Raw genomic sequence first — 27,704 nt, forward strand, 5'->3', positions numbered from 1 at the left:
CTGCAGCGTGGCGATGAGTCCTGAGATTACATCACAACATCATAAAGCAACACACTTGTTCATCAGGGCAAACATTTATCAACAATGGGAACCTGAAGGTCCTTGTCCTGCAAGCTTCTGAGAACCCTTAATTTCCACAGAGAACTGGGGCCAAGTTTGTAAGGGTTTATCTAGTAAGTGAATGGAAGTCAGAGCAGCAAACCTTATGATATTTACCTCTGTTTTGAATCAACTTGTATTCTTCCCCCCGCCTTTTAATCCTCCAGGGGTATTTGGGTTTTACAGTCTAATTTTCATCTTGCAAAACATGCTTTTCATATTAATTTTCTGACTGAACACTACAAAAATAAAATCTAAGCCCCCAAACACATGCAAACACAGAACCACAAGTAAGACAGACAGTTTTTGCCCAACTCAAGAGACATATATTCCAAAGACATCTATTTTATTTAACTCATGGCATGCACAGTTCATTTTCTGAGGCCTAAATTGGTCTCGTGCCCTTTTACTAATTAAATTTGATTATAAAACCTCTTGGGACTTATTTTTTCTAATATCCCAATTTGAATGGGGTTGTTCAAGTGTCTGGGTGGAATGGTTTTTCCTCCTGAAATGTTAATTAGATAGAGAATATGTTAGGTTTTGAGAAAGCTGCATTGCAAGCCCATAGATAAACAGATTGATTTAATTTTAATCTGCTTTCATGGTGGTGCATAATGATAGCTGGTTTCTGTCTCACAGGGCTGAAAACCACAGACCTTAATAAGAGTTTGTGGGTATATTATACAGCTTTAAATAGCTTATGTTGTGCTAGACCGCTCTCCATAAATTATTCTAACTCCATCAGTATCTATAAGGGATTCCCGATTCTCTTCTGCTGTGGATTTTCAATCAACAAAGCTATTAGTGTAACCTGGAGAAACTTTGTGGCATCTTCTCTGAAAACAACTAGCAACACTGATTTGTACATGAAGTATCCTGGGGGGGGAGGCGGGGGGGAATCAGCTCTGAAAAAACCAACTCATTGTAACTCAGTCCTGAAGGCCAAATCCCACTATTTTTACTGAGCCAAAGCTGATCTAAAATTAAAGGTCAAAACTTTCCAATCTGGGTTCCTAACATTAGGCTCCTAGATCCTTATTAAGGCTCTGCCCAAAAGGTGGCCTGGTTTTCAGAAGTGCTGTAGCTTCCATTGTGTTTGGGACATTCCAGTTTTATTTGTTCAAAGGCGTGCTGCATGGAGGCAGCCCTGCATTCCTATGGAAAGACCTTCAAATATGAAGGGCAGTTCCTAATAAGAAAATCCTCTCTTTGGGGATTTCACTTCTCAGAGGCTCATCTATCCTGCATCTATCCTGACCCACACAGCTTTTGTGCTTCTTAAGGGCCATCTTTAAAATGCAAATAAATCCAAAATCTCAATGTGAAACTCACTAAAAATGGTGGCGCTCTACCTGGAAGACACGTTTTTGCATGATTTCTATGCAAAGGCATACATCTGTGCGAGGACCATGTTCTGCTCTGAATTAGCCCCACACAAGCAAAATCATGGGGGTAAATCAGGCGGAATGTATCCTTAAGAAGGTAGAAAGATCCCATCACCGTATTGTTTAGATGTTATACATGTAATTAAAAGTACAAATACCAAGAGAACGACACACTTTCCAACCACTTCTCATTGCATTATTGATTTGCACTGGATAATTTGATCCGTTCTGTCTATGGTAGAAATACAGCCAGTCTAGTCTGCTGCCATCAATATTAGGAAAAGGCTTGTGCAAAGAGAGAGGTGTTCAAAGACGCCTTCTGTGGTAGATGGCCACCCTTCGGGAATATCCCAGATTCAGAGAGGCTCACCCCTAGCCCTAGCAGTCATGGTGAGGGAACAGGTGGTCCTTTACCTAGGTAGGCCTAGTCCTTTGAAGGCTTTAACTATTAGGAGCAGCACCTGAAAGCAGATAAAGAAGTTCCCCCCACCCCAAGGAGGGGTTCACGAGACTTTTGAGAAACCTTTAGTGTGCGTTTAGAGACTTTAAAGGAACCTGCACCCCATCACTTTCCCTCTTGTTTCTGATTTCATTGTGAACCTTTCACTTGGCTTTGTCCCGGACCCACCTACGCTGTCTGTCTGGCACTCTTTTCCATCTCAACGCTATCTAATTGTTTGCTAGGTTTCTTGTTATCCAGAGCTCTTGCTCGATGGTGCGGTCTCAGCTCTGTTACTGTAAAATAAAAAAATCCAACTAGAGAAACTCTTTCTGATTGTTTAAGTGGTGCTGATGTAAAGACACATATTTTCATGACTGGTCTCCAGGCAATCTGGTTGTGTTTCAGGTTAAACACATTATAATGCATTTTAATAAGTCCTTTATGTACAAGCATCCGTAGGTGCTAGCACATCCAGTGCAAGATAAGAAATTGGTTATTGCTGGGTAAACAGCTCAGGAGTCGAGTGAAGGCAGCATTCATAAGCTATGTTTTTCACCTTGATTTTAAATCATCTCTGGACCTGTTGGGGAGAAACAAGAGCACAGGGATAACTGGTAAGGGTATGAAGAATTATGGCAAGGAATAAGTATATCTCTGCTCACGTGCCTGAAAAGATCCCTGGGGCCTGATTCTGAGAATTGCTCCGCAACCTTCAGAATCAAGTGCTGGGGAAGAAGAGATGCCTCCCAGAAAAATGCAGGGTATGAAATGTGAGCATGCAGATGTCATAGTGACATGCACTGGGATACGATGACTTCATCAGGGCGACATGCATTTGACCTCTACTGGATGCATAATGGAGAGGATGATTTCATCTGATTCCCTGAGTGTGCTTGGGTATGATGATGCCTTACAAACCGCATTAGATATGGAGTTGCACTTACCTCCTTGTTATTAGCAGTGTTCCCTCTGCTTAGCCAGTAGGGCAGTGTTTCTCCAGATATCTTGTTATGTGAACGGCTTTGTAAGAGAGCGTCCATCTTGTGCTCCAACCTCCCCATGTTGTATCCCGTCCCTCGCTGCTTGGTTCTCAAGCCGTTTAATTAGCATTGTACCGAGGCGGGCTCTGCTGAGCACTTGATGGCCCAGGGGCCAAAGTCTGAGATTTGCTGCTCCAGACCACACAGCCTCTTTAAATGTAGACTTAATAGAGCACCAAAAAAAAAATCTATAGTAAGAGTCACCCTGCTTTAGTGGGAGGGATAGACTAGCTAGGGCTTTTCCATCTCTAGTATCGTTCAGGGCTAGAGCAAGAAATGATACTATTTGAAAGGGAAAAAAGGCTAGTACTAGCAGCACTCTCAGCATCTCCTCCCCCACTCTAAGCAACTCCCCCACGGCCACCATCCTGCAGTAGGTCATTTAGTATGTCACTTGGCAGGTGTTAGACCCGAATGCTCTCAAGGTGGCTTCCGGGGGGCATTTAGCTGGTAGCTCAAGTTGCTACTTTCCTCCACTCTCAACCGTGACTATCCAAAGCTTTCAGTTTGCTAACACAGCCCTTCCTTTTAGCTGGGTCAAAAACCCCACCCTTTTCCCATTCACATCTAGCCTGTTGGGTGCTTCCAATGGACCTATCGAACTGATATCATCCACTGGCTTGGCCATTCAGACTGCTGGGCGTTAAAAACCTGAGTGGACTGGTAAAGGCCCCTCACCCATGTGACTCCAGCTGTCACTGCACAGGAGGGGAATGCCAGGGACACAACGAGTGTCACCTCTTGGAGTCAGATACTGCTTTGGACAGTTCGGTACGACATCCTGAAACCATCTGAGCAATAAAAAGTACAACAGACAAAAAACCAGACCCCTCGAATCCTTTATTAAATGGTTATGACTACCCAAGGATGGGTTCACGGGACTTTTGAGAAACCTTAGTGTGTGTTTAGAGACTTTAAAGGAACCGGCAACCCATCACTTTTCCAAAGGCACAAAGGGCGAGTAGGCACCCACTGCAAGTCAGTGGGAGTTGGGTACCTTGTGCTTTTGAAAATCTATCCCCACCCTACCCACCCCGACACACATTTGTCCATTGCACTGTAACAGCCACGCCGAACGAGGTGATAGCTCGTGGAAGCACAAGCTCTCTCTAAATGGGGAAACTTTCCTGGGAAAGTTTTCTACGGCTTTCCCTTGAGCACCTGCAGTAATCGAAAACCAGAATCAATTTCACGGATTTGAAACATCTTTTTTTAGAAATGTTTTGGTGGGGTTTTTTGCAGGGGGAGGAGAGCGAGCAGTAGCATGACATTGGCGTGTTGCAGGCAGAATCCCTTCAGGGGTCACGGACAGGACAGTCCTGCCCAGAGTCAGAATATCTGCCATTCCTTTAAGCACAACATGTCTTTGATCTCCCTTTACTGGTCTTGGAGAGTGAATTCTCTCTCCTTTTTTTTTGCCTCCCCTTGGTGTTTCAGACCCAATGCTGGGTTGACATTGTACCAGGGCACTTAGCAGCACTCGTGCTGTACCACTGTTATTTTTCACCAGCCAGCTGTTCCATTTTATACAACACTTAAGTAACAATTTCACAGCCATTACCAGCTTGCGGTAATGACACGGGCTGAAAGCTAAGTGCTAACTGGTTGTAAACTACAAAGAAAACTGGGAGATGTTAAGACAGACACTTTGATAAATGAAAAGGGGCAGCTCCTGCATTTTAATTGCATGATTTGAAGCCTCTTTTTATCATTGGAGTAAACCTGGTGTTTAGTGGGTCATGAGACGGAATTGGGAAATCACTGTCTTTATGTGCTTAGGAAAACGTGTTTGGTTTCAGGTGTGATGTATCAATTCAGAGCGTTCCCTCTGTACCACCTTCCTGTCTTGCCTTGCACCCTGCCAGCACTGACAGGTTTTCAGTGGGTGAATTCTCCCAAGTGCATTGCTTATGTGGACTAATTTGTGAAGAAGATGGTAAGCTCCACCGAGGTCTCATAGCTGCAGACCAGGAGTAAATAACATGCTGCAGTGTATAGAAAGCAAACGATGATGCAAACCATAGAAAAATATATGGATAGATGGTAGGCACTTTTCTTCACTGAATGGTTATTAAACATGCAGAGCTGAGGAGCAGGGGATTTCTTTGGCTGGTCGATCGGTCTCTCTCTCTCTCTCTCTCGATTTCCCCCCCCCCGTATATTAGTAAAACCTGTTGTGCAGTTGTTTCCATTTTCACATATTAACGCTAGTTGGAAAATGCTAATTACATAAAGAATTTTGAAAAACCTCTTATTTTTTAATTTTTCACAGAAATATATTGGTTTTTCAATAATTTTTTTTTAAATGGTGGGGAGTGGGGAGCCAAGAGCCTGGGGGGGGGGGGAGGGAGAGAGAGCCAGGAGCCTCTGGGCAGTACCAGCGTTCTCCCTGGGGAGCCTCTAGGCAGCAGCTCAGGTAGCAGTGGGGAGCTGGGAGCCGGGGCACAGCCCAGTTCGGAGCAGGGAGCTTGGGCAGCAGCTGGGCTGGGAGTGGGTAGCCCAGGAGGCAGCTGGGCTCTAGCTGGAGCCCTCCCCCCGCCCCCCGACGACAGCCTGACTTTCTTGTCAATTTCACGGTTCCAGCATGGAGCCATGAAATTGACAGGAATGACAGCCAACAGCCAGTGTAACTACCACAGTATCTATACATACTCTGCGTTGCCCTAACTACACCAACATAAGCCCTATGCCTCTCGTGGAGGTGGAGTTATTATGTCAGAGTAGTAGGGCCGGGAGCAAGGCTGTAGTGTAGACACTGACGTAATTAGGTCAACGTAAGCTGCTTTACATTGACCTAACTCTGTAGTGTAGACCAAGCTTATGAAGTCTGCAGTGAGTGACTGAGGGCAGGTCTTCACTACAGGGGGGGGTCAATTTAAGATACGCAAATTCAGCTACGCGAATAGCTTACTTACTTACCCCGCTGTAAGGACGGTGGCAAAATCGACCTCCGCGGCTTCCCGTCGACGGCGCTTACTCCCACCTCCGCTGGTGGAGTAAGAGCGTTGATTCGGGGATCGATTGTCGCGTCCCGACGAGACGCGATAATTCGATCCCCGAGAGGTCGATTTCTACCCGCCGATTCAGGCGGGTAGTGTAGACCTAGCCTAAATGTGCTTGTCATGTGGTCCCTAACTCTGTCCTCCGCTCGACATGCTGAGAAGTGTGAGTCAATGTGGAGAATGAAGGAGATATCTGTACTGTTTTTAAAATATATCATATTGACCTCAGTTTAATTGCTTGAACTTATTCTGCCCGTATGCATGGAGTTAAATCAAAGGAAGATGTTAGGGGTAAACAAACAAGAAATGAAATAATGAGATAAAATACCAAGGAAACTATCAAGTATCCTTAAGAGAACAAGGGGGGAAATACCTACCTGCCTATTTCTAGCCAGGTTAAGAGGCTTATTTTTCCAAGGTCACAGCCAGAGATCAAAGGGACACTAAACTGTTTAAAGCTCCTGCTTAGAGAGGAAGGAGTGGGGAGTTGGCAGCAGCTGTTAGAGGTGAGTCTCTGACAGAGGGTTCATCTTCACTGCACAGTTCCTTTGGGCTTTTTCCCAGGTATTGGCAAAAGCTCACCTACCATCCACACAGACAAACCTCTGGTTGCCATTTTAACTCAGGCTGTAAGCTGTCTATTTTGCAATGAGGATGCGGGCAAAATTTCTTGAGTGCTGATAGTGCTCCAATGCCATCCCATGATTTCCTCTGACAGACAGACAAGTTCTCCCACAATGGACTGGGAAAATATCCTAGAGCATCTCAGCTCAAAGAACTATAGGAAACGCCCCCAGATGCACCTGGGTGAGTGCAGAAACAGAGATGACACAGTAACATGGGCTGAGCTTTGCAGTGGGGATGTTCACACCTGGGCTAGACCCAGTTGCCAATCATCCAGGTTAACAAAGCAGCTTAGACACACCATCATGAGAGAATGTGGCAGCGCAGTGTGTTTTTCCCAGCCCAGAAGTAGGGGGCCTGGGTTGAATGGAACTTACCAAAAACTTCAAGGAAGGGATAAAGTGTAGGTGAGAACAGATGGGCATAAGCTTTTGTTGTTTTGACCGTTTCTCTGCTTTTTATATATCTGTGGGTGAAATAAACAATATGTTTGTTTTGAAGAAGTTGTTTTGGGGTCATATCAACCACAGTGGGTCACAGGCTCCCAGAGAGAAGTTTTCTTGCAGGTGTCAAATACCTTTGGGCCTGTTGTATTACAGGGGGCTGCAACCCAGAGATCCAGTCCCAAAGTGGTTGAACTGTGGGTTTTTTCCCCTGAGAGAGAGGCAGGAATTGGTGCCTGTGGGGTGCACTGAAGAAGGGCTGCAAAGGGGTCTAAAACAAGCTTGCCTTGTAACCAGGGCAGTCAGACACAAATAAAAAACAAAGATTTGGAATAAGTAAATTGAGGCCTGACAACAGTCATATAAAAACTTCAAGTACCTTCAGTTTTAGGTCTGTTTGTTGACCAACAATGTACCTTTTGTTGGCATTAACCCAATCTCTTCCAGGTCACTCCTTTGTAATTAAGTGTGAGTGCCAAGGTAAATTGGGTGAAGAGAATTCTGCGGTGCAAAATTGGCAAACAAAATACTAAGACACCCCTGAGAAAATGAATGAAACTGACTTTTGTTGGAGTCAAAGCTTCGGTGGTAATTACAGGAGCATGTATAACTGACTGCACTAAAAAGAGCTAGTAACCTCTAATTCTGTAGAAAACAGCAATCTAGTTCTATTATTGTTTTCAGTAAAATTAAAGGTTTAGGGCTTGTAATAGATGACTAAATTAGACCTTATCAAAACCCTTTTAAAGAAATTCTCATCCTTAGACTGCAATTACTCCGGGAAGGCATGCAAGAACCTGTGTTTGTTTTGAAACATCAAAAGTGAACGTCAAGGGTAAAGAAGCTCACGTTGTCTGTATATTTGTGTGTCCATCCTGCTGCTTTGCTACACCACACCATCTCTTAAAGAAATGCAGCTAGACGATAACAAAGGAGAGAGATAGTGGTTGCATCTGTATTTTTTGTTACTTTTAAAATTGTTTTCATATGGAAACAGAAGATTCCTTCTAAGTTTGTGGCCACTTCTTTAGCAGAACGGAGACATTGGGTCCGATTTTCATTTACACTAAGGTATCTTTACACAGTTTTGGCAGTGCAAAGGAGAATTTACACTACTAAGGTGATATAAAGGGGCTCGGTGGCACATTCAGATTGCAAAGACATTTTGTTCCACACTTTCTGATGCTGAAAGGTTTGGTTCTGCAGTTGCATTTTCTTTAATTCTAACTAGTTTCTCTAACTACATGAATGAAAACGTATTTGTCCTAGAGTCAATCAAATATCCTTGCTTTGTACACTAACTGTGAGACACACTCATAATTCACAGAGAAATGTCTCAGTGTATGTTTTATTTGTGTGTGTATATATATATACATTCTCTCACACACACACACACACACACACACACACACACACACACACAATATTGGGCCTGATTTTCTGTTTGCATGCATTTGGGGTGGTCATTTACACCAGTGAACAGTGGATGTAAAATGCTACTATTATGCTTGAGAGGAAAGGTGGTCTGGCCAATAGTTAAGGTACTAGCCTAGGATGTGGGAGACCTGGGTTCAAACCCCTGCACCACCACAGAGTTTCTGTGTGACCTCGGACAAGTTATTTAGCATTTCTGTGCATCAATTTCCCAAATGCAAAATGGGGTAAACTGCACTTCCTTGCCTCACAGGGTGTTGTGAGGTGCTTACTATGGTAATGGGGTGTATGTGCACGTATAGGTTCCTTATATAGATTCATACCCATTTTGTACTGGTGTCAATGACTATGCTAGGAGTGGGGCAGCAATGATACAGACCAGTATGCGTGCCTTCACAGAGTGTCCTAATCCCACACTGGCATGCTATAATTAGCAGTACTCTTTAGGTGACCACTCTGGAAAGCTGCACCAGGAGTGCGTATGGCAGTGTGACTGTGTGAATTCGTAGTCAGAGCTGCCTGATCCTGAGAGGTGCTGAGCGCCCACAACGCTCAATGAAATCATTTAGGCCCAGATCATGCACGACATTTGGGCCTCACATTAGTTCTCACCTGTGGGACAGAAAGTAGGCAGAGCAGCTACAGAAATTTCCCATCACTACAGTCATTGAGACTAGCTGGAGTTGAAGACTGGCATCAGTTTCCATCCACCTTCTTGTTTTTCTTTCTCTGGCCCACTCTCTCTAGTAAACCTGCCCAGACTGCAAGTTAATTTCCCAAGCTGTGATCAGGCCATTGGTCCGTCTTCCTGAGGGATCTTTATAACTGGGAAATGAATGGACATTGCATCCTGCGTATGATGCAGCATATTGTGAAATTGGCATAGGAGGCTTTGAGCACAAGGTCTGCTAAACCTAGGGTTGTGAGTTCAATTCTTGAGGGGGCTATCTGGGGCAAAATCAGTACTTGGTCCTGCTAGTGAAGGCAGGGGGCTGGACTCAATGACCTTTCATGGTCCCTTCCAGTTCTATGAGATAGGTATATCTCCATATATTATTTTTTTATTATTATTTTAAGGAAATTGCTAAATAGTAATAGCTACCATTGTGCTATCAGAAGAATAAAATAGATACCACCTATAGCATCCAATTTTTAGAAGGAATCCCATGTCCTTTTTTAATCTGTTCTTAAAAGATTCCATAGGAAATCTGGTAGAGCGGCAGAGCCAGTAATGCTTTCTACCATTAGTGACACCTCCATGCTTGCAAAAAGTATCCCTCACATTCTTTTTGTTTTCTTAATTAAGGACTTGCCAGCGTGCTGAATGCATTTTGCATATGAGATTTTTAGCAAATGTAATTAAACTGGCATCTCGTGACATCTCATGTGTTGGGATATTTGACCACAATGTTTTTTATTTAAAAAAAAATCTTTGAACGCTAATATATAACATCACTGGAAACTCCCAATTCACCAGCATGAAATAAAGCTGGAGTAAAAAGGGACAATGCCAATGTGGCTTAGTGCACCCATTTAGATGTTTTTGTGGGCAGGGGGAAAGAGAGAGAATTAGGGGTTACAAAATCAGAAATTAAAAAGCAAAAGAAAGAAAACCGATTACTAAATTAATTATTTTCGCTGCAGCACTGGTAACCTCAAATCAGCTGCTTTGGGCTAGTGCATGAGAACAAGGAAGTGTGTCTCGGTCTCTCTTTCTAGCCTAGTCTTTCTAGTCTTAACCACTCCCATCACCATCTTGCAAACAAGCCACAAACTTGCAAACAAGTACATGCATAATTTTGTGTACTTACTTAACTTTGTGCATGTAAGTAGTCCCATTGAAACCGGACAACCCATGTGTGTAAAGATAAACATGTGCCTAAGAGTTTGCAGGATCAGGGCCTGTAGAACCAATGAGGGCCAAAAGTATAATTGAGTAGCCTAGTTTCACTGTCAAAATGACATGGAGAAACTTACAATCAAGTAGTATAAATGGTGAAAAAGTGTAGTAGAGCTTTAAAATTCTTCTGGTTTTAGCGATCTAATGTATTATGGGAAGAAAATGTGAACACAGATCTATTTACCATTATATCAATAACATTATTATCTTGACACTGTTCCTTTAAACTATGGGGAGGTTTAATTCCATTATACCTTTACCTCCTACCAATGTGGTCTATCTGTAATGAGCTGTAGCATCTCCAGAGGACCAGTAATGAGAAAAAAATGAAGATCCATGTAACAGCTTGGAAATGAAATTCTGTATCTAATTGTTGACATATCCTCTTGTTCCTCTTAGGGCAAAGGTGAAGAAAGGTGTGAATATTTTCAGTGTAAGAGCCAGCAGCCCGTACTTATGGGACATTAGAGAGAGCGTGGATTATACTGGGAAATATGCACCAGCTGTCATCGTTTGTCAGAGGAAATCTGCTACCTCGGAAAACAGGTAGGTCATTTCCAATAGTTGTACATTTTATAAATGAGATCATTTTGCTTTTTTAAAAGCAGATGTATCTGCTTTGCTATGGTATTAATAAAACTTTTATTATAGTTTCTAAATACACATAGTAAATGTATCAATGGAAAAATTGATGCTGTCTTTAGTTTATAATACTCTGTTTACTGTACCGTATGTACTCTAAATCTATTTTGATTGCCTAAATGAAATGAAAACTACCAGGGAATCTTCATTTCACAATGTTTAAAAGGACTTGCCTTGTCTCTCTGAATTTAGTTCAGCCAGGTTGTTTAGTCTTTTAAAATTATTTGCTTCCAAACAGGTCAGGCATTATATTAGTGGCTTGTTAATTACAGTCTTCAGTATGTATCCTTAGCTTTTGAGAAGGAACTAAGAAATACGTACCAGGCTTCAACCCATGTTCTTGTTAGTGAATTTTTAATCCACATTCAGAGAAGTGACATTCAGATCTTAAATTCACATGATACAATAACTTAGGTAGGACACTGACTCCAAAAACAATATTTGGTTAGCAGTTGTTCCAGTTTCTAATCACAGTTGAGTGTTTTTAAGAATAAATGGTTGATACCTTTTGGTTTCATTTAATTCACTGTTCCTGGGAAAGCGTGGGGAGGGGAGAGCATGTTGGTAACGAGCTAACTGGCTAAAGATTTGTTATATTAATTATTGTTACTATTAAACTGGCATCATGAAGAGGGAGGTCAAATTCTGCAGTGATTTACCTGCATTGAAATGTACTGGGTTTGCACAGGGTGCAAGATTTGGCCCCTTTTAATTGAAAACCTCTTACCTCTAGATACACAGGAAACTAAGGGCTGATCCACACTAAGCCCCCAGTTCGAACTAAGATACGCAACTTCAGCTACGTGAATAACGTAGCTGAAGTCGAAGTATCTTAGTTTGAACGTAAAGGTACTTACCGCAGGTCCACACGCGGCAGGCAGGCTCCCCCGTTGACTCCGCCTACTCCTCTCGCAGAGCAGGATTACTGGCGTCGACGGCGAGCACTTCCGGGATCGATTTATCGCGTCTAGACAAGACGCGATAAATCGATCCCAGAAGCTCGATTGCTTGCCGCCGAACCAGCGGGTAAGTATAGACGTACCCTCAGTGGCTCTGGAATATAGGAAGGAGGGGAAGGGGGACTTCCTTTACTTTCCAGCCATAAATCTGTTTCCCACACACACACACACACACACACTAGAATTCAATTTCAAAATCCCCCTCGATATGGTATCCTCCACTTCCTCCCCTAAACCATATATCATCTCATAGCTGGCTGAATTTTAGTGGCTAGGGAAGGAATCTATATATATGCCCAAGGTCACAGCCTTTTCCTCAATAAAAGAAGAGAAAGATTATTAAAAGTCCTGAGTCAAAGCTCACTGAAGTCAACGAGAGCCTTTTCATTCATTTCAGTGGGCTTTGGATCAGGCCCAAAGCAATTATCTAACACCATCTACCCTTCCATTTTTTGTGGCTGTGTTCTGCAGTGCGGCGCAGCATTTCCCTGCTCCTCTTTCAGTAATGGTAAAATGTAGTGTGATATCAAGGGTGGAACAAATTTTGGCTACTTATTCCATTTCAATATTCTCCTAAGCCGAAGCATTCAGTGGCTGCCCTTAAAATGTGCCAGTTTCCATTAGATCATTACATAAGGTTAACCAGTAATTGAAGTATGTTCCCTATCCTTCCACATGCTGACTATAGGGAATGACTTAGTAGTACTGCAAATATGGTAGTAATGTGATTTAGGCTCCAGTCCTGCAATAAGCTCTGCATGAGCAGACCCCTGTATACCAGCAGAGCACCATTATTATCAAGTCTCTGCCCATGTAGAGTTCATTGCTGGTTTGGGGCCTTAGTTAGCTAAGGCAGGTGAGAACAAAGATTAATTATAAAAATAATAAATTAATGGAGATATCCTATCTCCTAGAACTGGAAGGGACCTTGAAAGGTCATCGAGTCCAGCCCCCTGCCTTCACTAGCAGGACTAAGTACTGATTTTGCCCCAGATCCCTAAGTGGCCCCTCAAGGATTGAACTCACAACGTTGGGTTTAGCAGGCTAATGCGCAAACCACTGAGCTATCCCTCCCTAGTCAGGCTTTTAGATTGACTAGGTGGTATCCATGCCAGGTCCTCAAAGGTTCTGGACCCATGTTGCTTATTGTAAGAAATGTAACTCAGTATCTATTTTGAATTTAATTAAAACACTTACAAAATCAAGAAAACATATCACCAAAGCTAAGCTACTACTACTACTAAACTAAAAACGGAGCATTACAACAATCAAATCAAGATCAAATTAGTCTCAGTATTGGATTAGAATTACAAATTCAAATTAACTACGTGATCAAATGAATGCTAAAAATAATCAATTCTTATAAATTGTAAAGAGGATTCTAAGAAGATGATTGTCCACTTGTTTTTAACTAAAGAATTTTACCAAATTTATCAGATCTATCATTTAGATGGTTAAGTATCTTAATACTGAAATCAAATTATTACCTAATGTCTGGACCACAACTTTACAGCTAATTAAAGCTTCCTTGTTAGGCCTGGTCCACACTAACTCCCCACTTGGAACTAAGGTACGCAAATTCAACTACGTTAATAACGTAGCTGAATTCGAAGTACCTTAGTTCGAACTTACCGCGGGTCCAGACGCGTCAGGCAGGCTCCCCCGTCGATGCCGCGTACTCCTCTCGCCGAGCTGGAGTACCGGCGTAGACGGCAAGCACTTCTGGGATCGATCCGGGATCGATTTATCACGTCTAGACAAGACGCGATAAATCGATCCCAGAAGATCGATTGCTTACGACCGGACCAGGAAGTAAGTGTAGACATGCCCTTAGACTTAATTTCTTGTGTGGTGGCTAAAACTTCCCTTCCCTTCCCTGCAACACAGATACTATAATACAGACCTCAATGGAACACTGCCTTGAGATTTCTAGTACTTTGTGCTCATTGTTGAGCGAGATAGTTTTGCCACTTGTGCTTTTGGGGCATAATCTTTCATCACTGAAGGAGTTCTGGATTTACACTGCTGCAACAGGTCAGACCGGAAGTCTGTGGTAGAGCAGAGATTTGGATTCAGGTCTCCTGAGTTCCAAGCATTCTTTCTTCTTCTGGCAGCCATGTTTAGGGAAGCAGAAATGCTTAGCTTCAAGTTGCATATAGGGCAACTCTAAACCTGTAAAAAGTTTCTGCAGCCCAGTATGTGCTCAGACACAGAGTTCTTCATGTTTGTTTGGGCAGATAATATGTGATGAATAATGAAACAGAAACCCAAAAGAGAAACTGAAGGTGGCACAACTTGATGCTTCAATCAATTTTAAGTGTTTCCCAAGTTAAAGCATCTCTGAGTAACTGATTCATTCATAGAGAAAGTTATTTCTATAAGCTTTTTTTTGTGTGGTTTAGGTGGAAATGGAGGGAATTTAAATAGAGGTAAGGACTGTACAGATGTTACAGGTATTAAACTCATCTACTAATCATAGACATCATGATTTAGTTTGTTATAAATTTACACTTGTATGAGGGTGAATGTGAAGATTCGAGGAGGGGGGACCTTATGATTGTATCTCCATAAATCTGGAACGTTGTCACCAGCCTGTAATAAACAGGGCACTGTAAACGTCAAATGATATTTGACAGCTGTGCTTAATTAGTTATTCTGACACAGACTCATAATATTTGCTGTTAATATTCATTCAAAAACATCCTGCTGGCTGTGATAATATTTATATGTTAATCCTGTTATGATAAGCTTTTAGTGCCAAAACCTCTTGAAACAAAATGAGTGATATATTTCAAAACTTATATAAAGAAATGTTCAGGCATCCCGGTTAAGTTAGTCACTTGCACAAGTATCTCCTTAATCCATGAAATTACACCTGTCACAGTAAGTTAGCTTTATTAACACTATTTCCTGATCCATGTAAAACGATCAGGATCACAAAAGCATTGAATCTCAAGTTAATTAACATTGCCACCTTTGCATTCATGTGATCAGATCTCTGATTTTTAAGAGTAATTAAACAATATGTAAATAGAGTCTGAAGAATTTCTAAAAGAACTCCAGAAGCAAACAACTTGATAACAGAGTTCAATATTTAACTGTTATCCATTCTGCATATTTAGCACCGTTAAACATGCAAAGAGGAATTATTTGCCAATAAGAGCTCTCTTCCTCCCCATTATAATGCTTGATCTTACTCCTAAGAGTGAGTGGCAAAACAGACATGAATGATATTTAATAAGGAAATCAACATGCCGAATAAGGCATTCCTAATATTTTAAATTTCATTTACATATTAACCAGCATAGTGACAAAAAGAAGTTTTCAAAAGTAAAACAAAGTCCAGAGTTTTCGTGACTATAGAAAGTCAGATAGAACAAAACAAAAATAAATGGGTATGATTGAATGGGATATCACGGTACTGTTTGGATGAGTTTATTTCCTCCGATCTAGGTAATGGTAAGGACAGGCCCATGTGACCTTGGACCACTCACTTAATCTCTCTGTGCCTCAGTTCCCCATCTGTAAAATGGGGAAGACAGCAACTCCCTACCTATCCTCCCTAGGAGGATAAATACATTAAAGATTGTGAGATGCTCAGATACTACAGAAGCGGGCGCCATAGGTACCTGAAATAGATGACAGTAAAGCTATTAAGCGACCCTATTTCTATTTAAATCAGCGGTTCTCAAACTGTGGATCAGGACCCCAAAGTAAGTCGCTTGGTTGGCTTGCTGGGGCTCGGGGCCAAAGTCCAAGCCTGAGGGCTTCAGCCCCAGGCAGCAGGGCTCAGGTTACAGGCCCCCTGCCTGAGGCTGAAGCCCTTGGGCTTTGGCCCCTAGCCTGGGAAGGTGGGGCTTTGGCTTTGCACCCCCGGGGTTGGGTGGGCTCAGGCTTCGGTCCCCCCTCCTGGGGTCCTGTAGTAATTTTTGTTGTCAGAAGGGGCTCGCGGTGCAATGAAGTTTGAGAACCCCTGGTTTAAATCAATGAATACTATATTTTGACAATTGAATGTATATTGGAGAATTCAGTATATTTTTTCCATACGCAAAGAAGTATCCACCCAGGTCGAAAATAGGGATGGGCAAACTTGGAAAGTCTTGGAGAAGAACCCCAAAGTCTGGATCCAAACTAGGCAAATCTTCTTAGTCCCCAAATTCAGTGAAAATGTAGTGTGGCCACGCTTTGTCCTGAGATTTCTAGTACTTTGTGCTTATTGCTGCGAAAGAGAGTTTGCCAAGATGGCGTTTCTTATGATTTTTTACCACTTATGCTTTTGGTGCATAATCCTGCACCCTAGGAGTTCTGGATTTACACTGCTATAACAGACTGTAGTCAGAAATCTGGCCAATTATTAAAGGAGTCTATGGGCCAAATTCGGCTTTCAGCTACATATGGGTGACTCCCACTGAGGTAGGGTTACCAGATAGCAACTGTGGAAAAAACGGGACGGGGGTGGGGGGTAATAGGCGCTTATATAAGAAAAAGTCCCCAAAAATGGGACTGTCCCTTTAAAAACAGGACATCTGGTCACCCTACACTGAAGCCAATGTGTGATAATATGTATATGTTAATCCTATTACAATAACAGTCAATGACCATTCCTCTTTGGCTGATGGCAGAACTTGTCCCTGTGTGTCTCATTTTCCATGAAGATGCATCCTAATCTAAGGTACTTCAATTTTCTCCACAGTTATCCAAAGAGTATGAGATAAACTAAATATTATCTGGGGATAAGAGAAGAGGGAGCATATGGTAACAGTCTCTTTGATGTACCCACACTTCGTTTTTATTACATGCAGTCTGGGATGTTTAGTATCCCGCATTTCTCGTTTTCAAATCAAGTATGGAACCTCACATTAAATTATTTAACATCTAGTTTTGGTGTTATAACTGCGGTGAGTTACTGCCTCGTTCCTGTACTTGTTGCAGCTGCCATTACGTGTGATAAGGTCTCTAGAGTGCTGTAATCCTAAAATACTGTATGGCTTTCTCCACTGGAACTACAAAAGCAACAAATTTGACATAAATAACAGTCTAATAGCAACAATTATTATATCACGTGGGTTGCTGGTGTTCATCAAAATGCTTCGTAAACGTGGTCCAGCGTTGTAGATCACCAGTAATATTTTTTTCCCCCTGCAAGCTCCGTTTTCCCATAGTTTTCCCCACCAAATATATATTAACACTAGGGGAGATAAAATGCTCTGTTCAGTAGAATTACCAAAACAAAAATAAAAGAAAAACACCCCATGGTATGTGTCCCATCCCATACGTTCTAGTTGCTCTTGATGTAAATAACTGGTCTTGAAATTCCAGTGAGAAAATAGTAATATAAGCCTTATGGGCTTTTGGACTAAATATACCTAGTATATCATTGCAATAGTTCTACAAGCAACGGGAGGTTTTTGGTTTATACGTAGGTAATTGTATGACAACCTAAGAGCATTTTTCGTTCTCCAGAGGAAAAGCCCCACCTGTGTGTGTTATGTTCAGAGAGATCTGCTTCACTTTGCATTCTTTTGGTAATGTAGTTTTCCATGTCAGACTCGCCTGCCTCTTTTTCAAAGCTCCCCATGGACTCATCTTATCCTACTGCCCTAAGCTTATGTCCGCCTGCTCCCCGAGCCACGAGCCATTGTCCAGCAGCTTGTGTACGTCATTTTCACCAGTGCAAAATCTGCTATAGCTCTGGTTTGTAGTGTTTTGTGGCACTCTGCACTGATGTAAATGGCTACACAAGGTGCAGGGCAATGGTGCAGGGTAATCTCTGGCCCCTTTGCTCTACTGCCTGGACTTTCTGAACATATTTTCAGCTTGTGCCCCAGCTGATCTCGTTGGTGCTTTACAAAATCCTCCAGTCTTGCCTTCCTTGTTTTTCCTTCTGATTCTCCAAGCTTGGGGGACTCACTGTCACTTGGTTTTACTCTATTTATCTGGACCCAAGATCTTGAGTCACTTCACCTCTTTAAGCCTCCTTTGTTCTGCTCTGGGCTTGCAGTGATCGAGTAGCTGAGAGCAGAATAAGTAGGGTTGCCAACTTTCTGATTGCAAAAAAATGAAAAGCCTTGTCCCGCCCCTTCTCTGAGGCCCCTCCCCTTCTTTGAGGTCCCGCCCCCACTTACTCCATTTGCCCTCCCTCCATGGCTCACTCTCCCTCACCCTCGCTCACTCACTCATTTTGACTGGGCTGGGGCAGGAGGTTGGGGCATGGGAGGGGTGAGGGCTCCAGCTGGGGGCGCAGGCTCTGGGGTGGGGCCGGGGATGAGGGATTTGGGGTACAGGAGGGGGCTCCAGGCTGGGGGTGGGGCTGAGGGTTTCAGAGTGTGGGAGGGGGCTCTGGGCTGGGGCAGGGGGTTAGGGTGCAGGAGGGGGTGAGGGCTCTGTCTAGGGGTGTGGACTCAGGGGTGGGGCTGGGGATGAGGGGTTCAGGGTGCGGGAGGGGGCAGGAGGAGGGAGTGTGGGGTGCGGGCTCTGGGAGGGAGTTTGGGTGTTGGAGGGGGCTCAGGGCTGGGACAGGAGGTTGAGGTGCAGGAGGGGGTGAGGGGTGAGGGCTCCGGTCGGTGCTTGCCTCAGGCAGCTCCCAGAAGCGGCCAGCATGTCCCTTTGGCTCCTAGGCGCAGGGGCAGCCAGGAGGCTCCGCGTGCCACCCCCAACCACTGGCGCCACCCCCACAGCTCCCATCGGCCGCAGTTCCCAGCCAATGGGAGCTGTGGAGCCGGCACTCGGGGCGGGGGCAGTGCGCGGTGCCTCCTGGCTGCCCCTGCACCTAGGAGCTGGAGGGACATGCTGGCCCCTTCCGGGAGCTGCACAGAGCCAGCCACTGCGGCCAACTGGACTTTTACAGCTGACTGGAGCCACCAGAGTCCCTTTTTGACTGAGCATTCTGGTTGAAAACCGGATGCCTGGCAACCCTAAGAATAAGGCCCACTTTGCACAGTACTTTGGGAGTGTGACTGGCTGCTGATGAGTGACATAGAAGCTGTGACTGTCCTGATGAGGACCTTGTGACAATCACCACACTTTAGTCCTCTGTAGGCTAGACTGCAGGAATGTGTTCTGCTCTGCGCTGCCCTAGCAGTCTACTTGGAAGCTCCAGGCACTGCAGAAAGTAGTTAGCTACCTCCTGAGTGGGACGAGATACAGTACATAACACTTGGTCGAGGCACTGGCTTGTTTTTTGCATACAAATGCAGCTGAAGACATTGCAGATTATCTTTAATGCTAAATAGTCTGGGCACCCAGTTACTCCAACACCACTTCTTGATTGGTACCCCAGTTATGCCTATTACGTTTTACTCTGATATTTTTACTGTCAGCTTTTTGGGGAGTAAAACTCTCCTGAACCTTTGGGATTTCACTCCACTTGGTTGTCCAGCATTCAGGGTGAGCTATAGCACATAATTCAAGGCTTGTTTAATTTTGTACACTCCGTTTATGTTCTAGCTTTGGTTGATTTAGCATTGTACTTGTAACCTTTCCTCTGCTGAGGTCTGCTGACATTAACCAGGAAAGCAGCAACTGTAGTGTCCCTTGTTGACAGCTGTGTGTGCAATTTGTTTTGTTATATTTAATTTTTTAAAATTGTTTGAAATAAAATATTAAATAGAAAATGTCAATTTAATCAAATAACTAATGAGATTTTCAAGTGACTAGTAATTTTGGGTGCCTTGATTTTGGGGGGCTCAAAGACACCTTAAAGGAGCATTTTCATACAGCATTAACCACCTGCCCTTTGAAAATCAGGCATCTTTAAGGTATCTTAAATTCAGCACTCCAGAATTAAGCCATGTAAAATTACTATTCAGCTTTGAAAATCTTGGTCTAAGCCACCATTAGGATCTGGACTGTATTAACTAAATCAGGGAGAGATTATATGTTAATTTCATTCTGAAATATCAAAGTTCAGTTTGATTCTCTCTTCCCAGGCATTTAGGGGGAGGAGTGATCTAAATCTCCCTGGTTTTTTTCCCCGACTGTTGTAATTGCCCCTTCTCTGGCAGCTTTTGAGGCCCACAATGCACATCAGTTAGTTTTCAAAAAAAAATATTCTATGCTGTTCCAGCCATCTAAGTGTTTAATTAATTGTTTTGGTGCCCTGAAAGTACCATATAGGTCTCTCCTCAAAAATGACATTTAAGCTCTCAGCGTTTCAAGAGAGATTAGTCAGAACAGTTGCAAAGCCTCAATTTCTTGCTTAAAACTTGTATTAAGACTTTAAAAAAAATATTGATTAGTAGCTCCTTAGTGGAGTCACATGTCAGTTATGCCAGTGTAAATCTGTAGTAACTCCAGTCTCTGCAGTAGATTTATGTCACTGTAACCGATACAGAATTTGACCTCACTGCTTCACTCTTCTCCACATTAACCTCTTTTCTCTAATTTTCATAATAAAAGCCCTATTTTATTAATCAGGAAACCATCTTTTCCTTAAGTATGTCTCACCAGTGCTAATGTGCATTGTGCTCATCTTCTTGCAGCAAATCAAAGAGGAAGAGATGAAATATTAACCAACAAATCTTAGACAAAGGCACTATTAGGGGACTTTTTCACCTGTTTGTTTGAATGAGGCTCTTTCATTTAAAAAACAAAAAGAGTCCAGGCAAACACTTCAAAGGCATGTAGATAGGCTCTTGGCATCTTGGAGGTGGACCTTGTTTCTATAGCTATGACATTTAGATAAAGAAGGTACCACAGGGCACTTCAGCTGTCATTACAAAGATGAAGATTTCTTTTAATCTTTGCTGAACTTTAAGGTGCTCCATAGGAAGGGAACTTTGCAGGGTTTCTTTGTGAGCATAATATTATTAAAAATAAGAAATAAATGACAATTAATGTTGAATTGTTGACATCTCTTGCAGCATTCTGCAAGAAAAAGGATTCTTTCCCTGGTTCAGTGGAGTATTGCTCTTTTCAAATGAATTATTTGTAATAACTTATGTTTGTATAGCACCTTCCAATCTCCGAACGGTTTGCAAATGATGGTATACAAGAATTACTTCGGTGGTAGGGGTTTATCGCCATTTTTAAATGATTAGAGGTGCGAACACCTCTGGGGTGCAACATACATAACTTAGCAGCTCACAGCGACGATATCGAACAGTTTAGGACAATGAGCTTGTGTCTCCATTCTGCTAAAGCCTTTTTACACAACCTTGGTAACATAAAGGGACCTTAGGGTGGTGGGAGGGTTGGGCAGCAATAGAGTGGATGAGAACATCCCCCATGGAAGAGCCTCCCAGCTAGTGAGCTTCCAGCCCGCAGCATAGCGGGCAGATGCAGGGTTTTTTGGGTTATAACCAGAATTCACTGCAATACAGTCATTCTCCACTGCCCTGGGCCCTTATGGGGCAGTCAGAAGCCAAGTATAAGTGGGTGCAGCCCTGAGTCCCTTCTGTGGACCCAGAATATGTGGGTTTAAAGCCAGTATTGTCCCACATCTTGTGTCCCTGTCCCAAGTGCATGAATGGAGTAACTGAGAAGCAGGCCCAACGTCTCCTTTATGCCGGCCTTGCTACATCTCCTAGAGAGAAAAAACCCAAGGTTACCATGTTCCACTACTCACTGCAGGTGTGCAGGCAGCTACGCAACTGATGAGCCTGATCCAAGGCCCAGTCAAATGATAAGACTCCCATGAAGATCAGTGGGATTTGGATGAGGCTGATTTGCCCTAGAAGCTGACTTCTCTTTCCAGGCTGGCACTCTAGTTGAATGTCAAGTATCAGGGGGTAGCCCTGTTAGTCTGTATCCACAAAAACAACAAGGAGTCCGGTGGCACCTTAAAGACTAACAGATTTATTTGGGCATAAGCTTTCGTGGGTAAAAAACCCACTTCTTCAGATGCATGGAGTGTTGAATGTGTTGCTGTGACTGTGACAGTCCATGATAGTAAATAAGCCAGTGGAACTGTTGGAAAGAATGGCAATCTTGATGTTGGCCTGATAAAGCCCTGAGCAGTTATGTGCCAGACTCCAGTTTGCTGACTCTCCACCATCTCCATTGCTAGAAACCAGCACTCCCTCTCCATAGCTGTGCGTCAAGCTCCTCTGAAAAACATTTTCACACCACATAAAATGTCACAGCGGAAGGCAACCTGAGAGAGAGTCTGCTTAGTTCAGTTTGGACCCGTTCCATGTTTCACAAACACTAGCGTCAGGATGACCTCTCCTGACCTCATTTCAGCAGTGACCCTGGGGTGGGACTTTGAACAGAAGGAATTTTGGCTTCAGGCAAAGTGTGCAGTGCTTGTAAGGAAAGATGAATTTAATTTCCTGTCCTATCTCATCTGAAAAGAGGAGATCAGAAGTAGAATTTTTTTATCAGAAAAAAATCATCTATATATTTTTGAATTAAATTGTATTGATTTTTTTTTGTATGAAAGAAAGAACAGAAACCAAGGATACAAGCATTACATATCTCTCTGCCCCCAAAGAAAAGGAAAACAGGTACATGCTGTTAAGTATATAACAAACCTAGTACAGTACCTTATTCAAAAAATCAACTAAGAATTTAAGAATGCGAACACTAATGCCATCACCATCATTGTCAGTTACTGATTTAGCTCAAGAGGTAGAGGTCTATGGTGTGACTGTGAAAGGTCGTGGGTTGAAACTCTGCTGATGACCTGAGCAGGAAAAAATAGTATATGATCATGTAATTGAAGATTGTATTGCAAAGCATACATGGAGGCAGAATTAAGATTGCCTGGGTAATTTTAATACATTTTAAGCAGTTCTCATGGCACACAAAGTTCTCTGTGGCACAAGATGTTGGTGATCTGACTTGTGTCCTCTGGAGACCGGAGTTTAACTCCTTCTATAAAGTTAGCTCAGTAGCAGAGTGATTGTATGACTGGGCTCGAATGCCAGAGCTTGTCACTTAAGATCCTCACCATGATTTTTCAGTAGGTCATCCTAAATGGTCAGCACCTGTAAAATCAGTGAATAATACTAATACTTCGTGTTTTTTAACACCTTCATCAGAGGGTCATGCCACAAGTTACTAAGCCTCAAATGCTCCTGTAAAATGGGTAAGCCAAGTGAATAATGCAGCAGTTCTCAAACTGTGGGTCGGGACCCCAAAGTGGGTCACGACCCCGTTTTAATGGGATCACCAGGGCTGGCTTAGACTTGCTAGGGTCTGGGGCCAAAGCTGAGGCCCAAGCCCCATCACCTGGGGCCGAAGCTGAAGCCCAAGGGCTTCAGCCCTGGAAATCGGGGCTCAAGCTTACAAGCTCCCTGCCTTGGACTTTGGCTTGGGGTGGGGCTCAGGTGGGCTTAGGCTTCAGTCCCCCCTCCTGGGGTCATGTAGTAATTTTTGTTGTCAGAAGCGGGTTGTGGTGCAATGAAGTCTGAGAACCACTGGAATAATGTATTTGAGGAACACAATTGAACCCTAAGTAACTTGCCTAAGGTCAGACATTGGGTCAGTGAAAGAGCTGGCAATAGATCAGAGAGTGCTGCCTCTCAGTCGCCTGCTCCAATCACGGGCCCACGCGGCTGGGGTGCACATGCAAAAATTCTCCTCTACTGTATTTTTCTGCCATGTGCAAGTAACAAAAGACATTTCCAACCGTTTGGACACGTTCATACATATTTGTTGTCCAATGCAATAAATATAATTTTAATGTGTGAGGGGGGGAGGGAGATTTTCCTCAGGAACCTTCAAGACTCATCATCACCATGCACTCTTTTGGTGTCTGTGATAGTTAAAACTGTGTCCTCTAAGACATGGATAGCCCCAGATCCCTTACTCACAATTCTAGTGGGACAGGAGGAGTTTACTACTTACGGAAAAGAGAGAGAGCAGCCTTCAACCTGTGGAAAATCTAATGTTAAATCTAAAGATTCAATGTCATGAGCAATTATCTCCAATTTTGCTGTGGGTTTTCTTTCCTTTGGAGGATATCCCCTGAGAAATCATTTTAATTACTCTGTCAGTTAGAAGTGGGCAGGTGTCAAGGCTCCTTCCCCACTCTGAACTTTAGGGTACAGATGTGGGGGCCTGCATGAAAACTTCTAAGCTTAACTACCAGCTTAGATCTGGTCCGCTGCCACCACTCCCAATGTGCTAATTCCCTTCCCTGGGTAGCCTTGAGAGACTCTTCACCAATTCCCTGGTGAATACAGATCCAAACCCCTTGGATCTTAAAACAAGGAGAAATTAACCATCTCCCCTCCTCTCTCCCACCAACTCCTGGTGGATCAAGATCCAACCCCCTTGGATCTAAAAACAAGGAAAAATCAATCAGGTTCTTAAAAAGAAGGCTTTTAATTAAAGAAAAAGGTAAAAATCATCTCTGTAAAATCAGGATGGAAAATAACTTTACAGGGTAATCAAACGTAAAGAGCCCAGAGGACCCCCCTCTAGCCTTAGGTTCAAAGTTACAGCAAACAGAGGTAAACACCCTAGCAAAAGGTACATTTACAAGTTGAGAAAACAAAGATAAAACTAACACGCCTTGCCTGGCTGTACTTACAAGTCTGAAATATGAGAGATTTGTACAGAAAGATTTGGAGAGCCTGGATTGATGTCTGGTCCCTCTTAGTTCCAAGAGCGAACTCCCACCAAAACAAAGAGCACAAACAAAAGCCTTCCCCCCACCAAGATTTGAAAGTATCTTGTCCCCTTATTGGTCCTTTGGGTCAGGTGTCAGCCAGGTTACCTGAGCTTCTTAACCCTTTACAGGTAAAAGGATTTTGGAGTCTCTGGCCAGGAGGGATTTTATAGTATTGTACACAGGAGGGCTGTTGCCCTTCCCTTTATAGTTATGACAGCAGGTGACAGAGGTTTTTAAAGCTTGAGTTAAGGTTAGGAACAGGGCTACATGTGGTGGTGTAGGGTGAGAGGGAATCCCACTTTGTGGCAAGAAAGTCATTGGAAGTTAATTTCCCCTTCTCGGTCAGCATACAGCAGTGCACAAATTGGAAGGCTAGTGTCAGTATGTAGCGTAGTCTAATATGTATTTAGACTTTTTAATGATTCCTATCTAAATTCTAACCACAGGTACAAAGATGAAATGCAATGAATATTGTTATTTATGTCATACTGAGCGTCTTTAATGGCTTCTTCTCGTAATGGATAGTTTTATGGATAAGGGGAACATCCAGAATTGTAGTACTGAGGATTTAAAATAGATGCTTTTGGAAACCCTCATGATTCAGGCATCCCCCAATCTCTAGTTAATGAGGTTAGAGAGAAACTTTCTCTATTTATCTTAGGAACTTATATGCTCATTACCACAGAATCTGAGCACCTAACAACCTTTAATATATTTCTCCTCCCAGCATCCCTGTGAGATAGGGAACTGCTATTATCCCCATTTTACATATGGTAAACTGAGGCTGGGAGAAACTCAGGGCTAGATTCACAAAGAAACCTAGGTAGGGCGATGCTGAGCATTGCCACACCTCACTTTTAGGCACCTAGAAAATCACTGGGATTCACAAAGCCTGGGTTAGGCGTCTATGCATGGGGAGAGATCACCGTAGAATGGGATTATCCTGGGGTTAGGTCAGGGGCGGGCAAACTTTTTGGCCTGAGGGCCACATCGGGTTTCATAAATTGTATGGAGGGCCAGTTAGGGGAGGGGGTCATGACCCGGCCCCCACCTCCTATCTGCCCACCCTGCCAGGACTCCTGCCCCATCCAACCCCCCCTGTTCCCTGACGGGCCCCCCCTCTGGGACCCCTGTTCCCCCCCTGGACCACCCTGACCCCTATCCACACTCCCGCCCCCTGGCCACCACCCCGAACTCCCCTGCCCTCTATCCAACCCCCCCGCTCCGTGCCCCCTTACCGCACTGTCTGGAGCACCAGTGGCTGGCAGCGCTACAGCCGTGCCACCTGGCTGGAGCTGGGCCATGCCGCCGCCACCACCACGCAGCACAGAGCCCCAGGTCAAGCCGGGCTCTGCAGCTGTGCTGCCTGGCCGCCCAGAGCATTGCGCCGGCGGCGGAGCGAGTGAGCTGAGGCTGCGGGGGATGGGGGACAGCAGGGGAGGGGCCGGGGGCGAGCCTCTCGGGCCAGGGGCTCGGGGGCTGGGCAGGACGGTCCCGCAGGCTGGGTGTGGCCCACAGGCCGTAGTTTGCCCACCTCTGGGTTAGGTGCTTGTGCTGTTTCAAAGAAGAAAACCTGCCTCAAAACGTTTAGCCCAGTGGCTGGGGAGCTCACCTAGGATGCGGGAGATCACTAGTTCAAGTGCCTCCCTCCACATAAGGGGGAGAAGGAGTTTGAACAGGGATCTGCCACCTCTCAGGTAAGTCCCCAGCCACTAGGGCTAGTCTGGTGTGAGTCTCTCTCAGCATCTCCTGTTGAAGCTGCTCTACTGTGAATAAAATGAAAGAAGCAAAGAATGACAATGTAGACTAGTGATTAGAGCATTCACCTGGGAGGTGGCAGACTTAGGATCTAAACCCACTGCTCCAATGCTTTTTTTTTTTTTTTTTTTTTTTGTAATTATCTAAGTGGAACAGCTTCAACAGGAGAGCTTGAGGAAGCCCCTGATCAGACTATTCCATATAGCCCCGTGGTTAGGGCCCTCTCCTAAGAGGTGGCAGATCCCTTCTTTCCCTCAGGCGGAGAGGGGGAACAAACCAGGGGTCTCTCACTTCTCAGGTGACGACCCTAACCACTGGGCTAAAAGTTAGGGGGAGGTCATCCTCCTCCTCCTCGTGTAAGCTTGTCTATAGGGGCCCCGTGTGGTCGGTGGGTTCTGAATGCGGCTACTGCATCGGGGGGTTAGGTAGTGGAATACCCATCTTTCCCTGGGTCCTGCGTCACTCTGAGGCTTAGGTGTCTGGACGCCTGGTGTGGAGCTTCAGTGCGCATAGCCAGAGGCAGAAACAGAGGTGCCCCGCGGACATTTTACTGCAAACATTTAGGTGCTGAGCGAGTTTAGGTGCCTCCCGGGTTCAGCAGCAGCTGTGCAGGGGTTTTGTGAATCCCAATGGGGCCTGATTCTGGGAGTTAGGCTCCTAAAGTAGAGGTTAGACACCTATGTCCTTTTTGGAATCTAGCCCTAAGTGCCTCGGGAAGGTTGCACCAGAGGTCTGCAGCAGGGCAGGGAAATGAAGGGAAATCTCCGAAGTCTGAGTCTAGCACCTGGGATTTGGGTAGCACCCTAACCACGTCTTTCCCCTCTTTCCTAAGGAGAAACTTTCTTTGTGGGCAGGTTATTCCATAACTACCTCCTGCAGGGCTTCTTGCACCTTCCTCTGAAGTATCTGGTACTGGCCACCGTTGGAAACTGGCTACTGGACTATATGATCCAATATGGGAGTTCCTAGGGGAACACCTACTTCACTGGGACAACAGGCTGGCTGGCCGGTTGCAAGGGATGCCTGTTATCCATAAATGATTCAGCTACAAATGAAGAGAAATCTTAAGACTCGATTTGGGTGTGCGGCTACAAGGCAGAACTGTCCCTGTGACCCCAGTGAGTATGTGGGGGTTGTGTAGCTGGAGTGTGTGATAAACACACACTCCACCCCTCTTTCTGGTTTTCTATAAAAACAAGCAGTTCTTGCTCCCCTCCCCCCCGCCCCGTAGCCTTCTGAGAATGCGTTCCAGCTTTAGGTGTCATTTGAAATATGAGTTTTCCTGTGTTCTCTGGAGCCTGCTTTCAATTTGCACCTTTTCTTAAGGTCTGGATCTTTTATATTGAATTCCAGCCTCATTGTGCAGTTTTATGAATTTTGTTCTTTATGTATGATGCTCTGCCAAAAATTGAGC

The 27,704-nt window shown here is 44.1% G+C and overlaps 1 protein-coding gene across 1 annotated transcript in view; it reads left to right on the plus strand.

Moving 5' to 3' along the window:
• TMEM132D (transmembrane protein 132D) overlaps positions 1-27,704 on the plus strand; it is a 412,093-nt gene that overhangs the window by 165,378 nt on the left and 219,011 nt on the right. Inside the window, exon 3 of the mRNA XM_065417537.1 lies at positions 10,772-10,918. Within this exon, the coding sequence (XP_065273609.1) occupies positions 10,772-10,918 (147 nt within the window). The remainder of the gene's footprint in view (positions 1-10,771; positions 10,919-27,704) is intronic.

The sequence above is a fragment of the Emys orbicularis genome, chromosome 16 (assembly GCF_028017835.1).
Source record: "Emys orbicularis isolate rEmyOrb1 chromosome 16, rEmyOrb1.hap1, whole genome shotgun sequence".
NCBI lineage: Eukaryota > Metazoa > Chordata > Testudines > Emydidae > Emys > Emys orbicularis.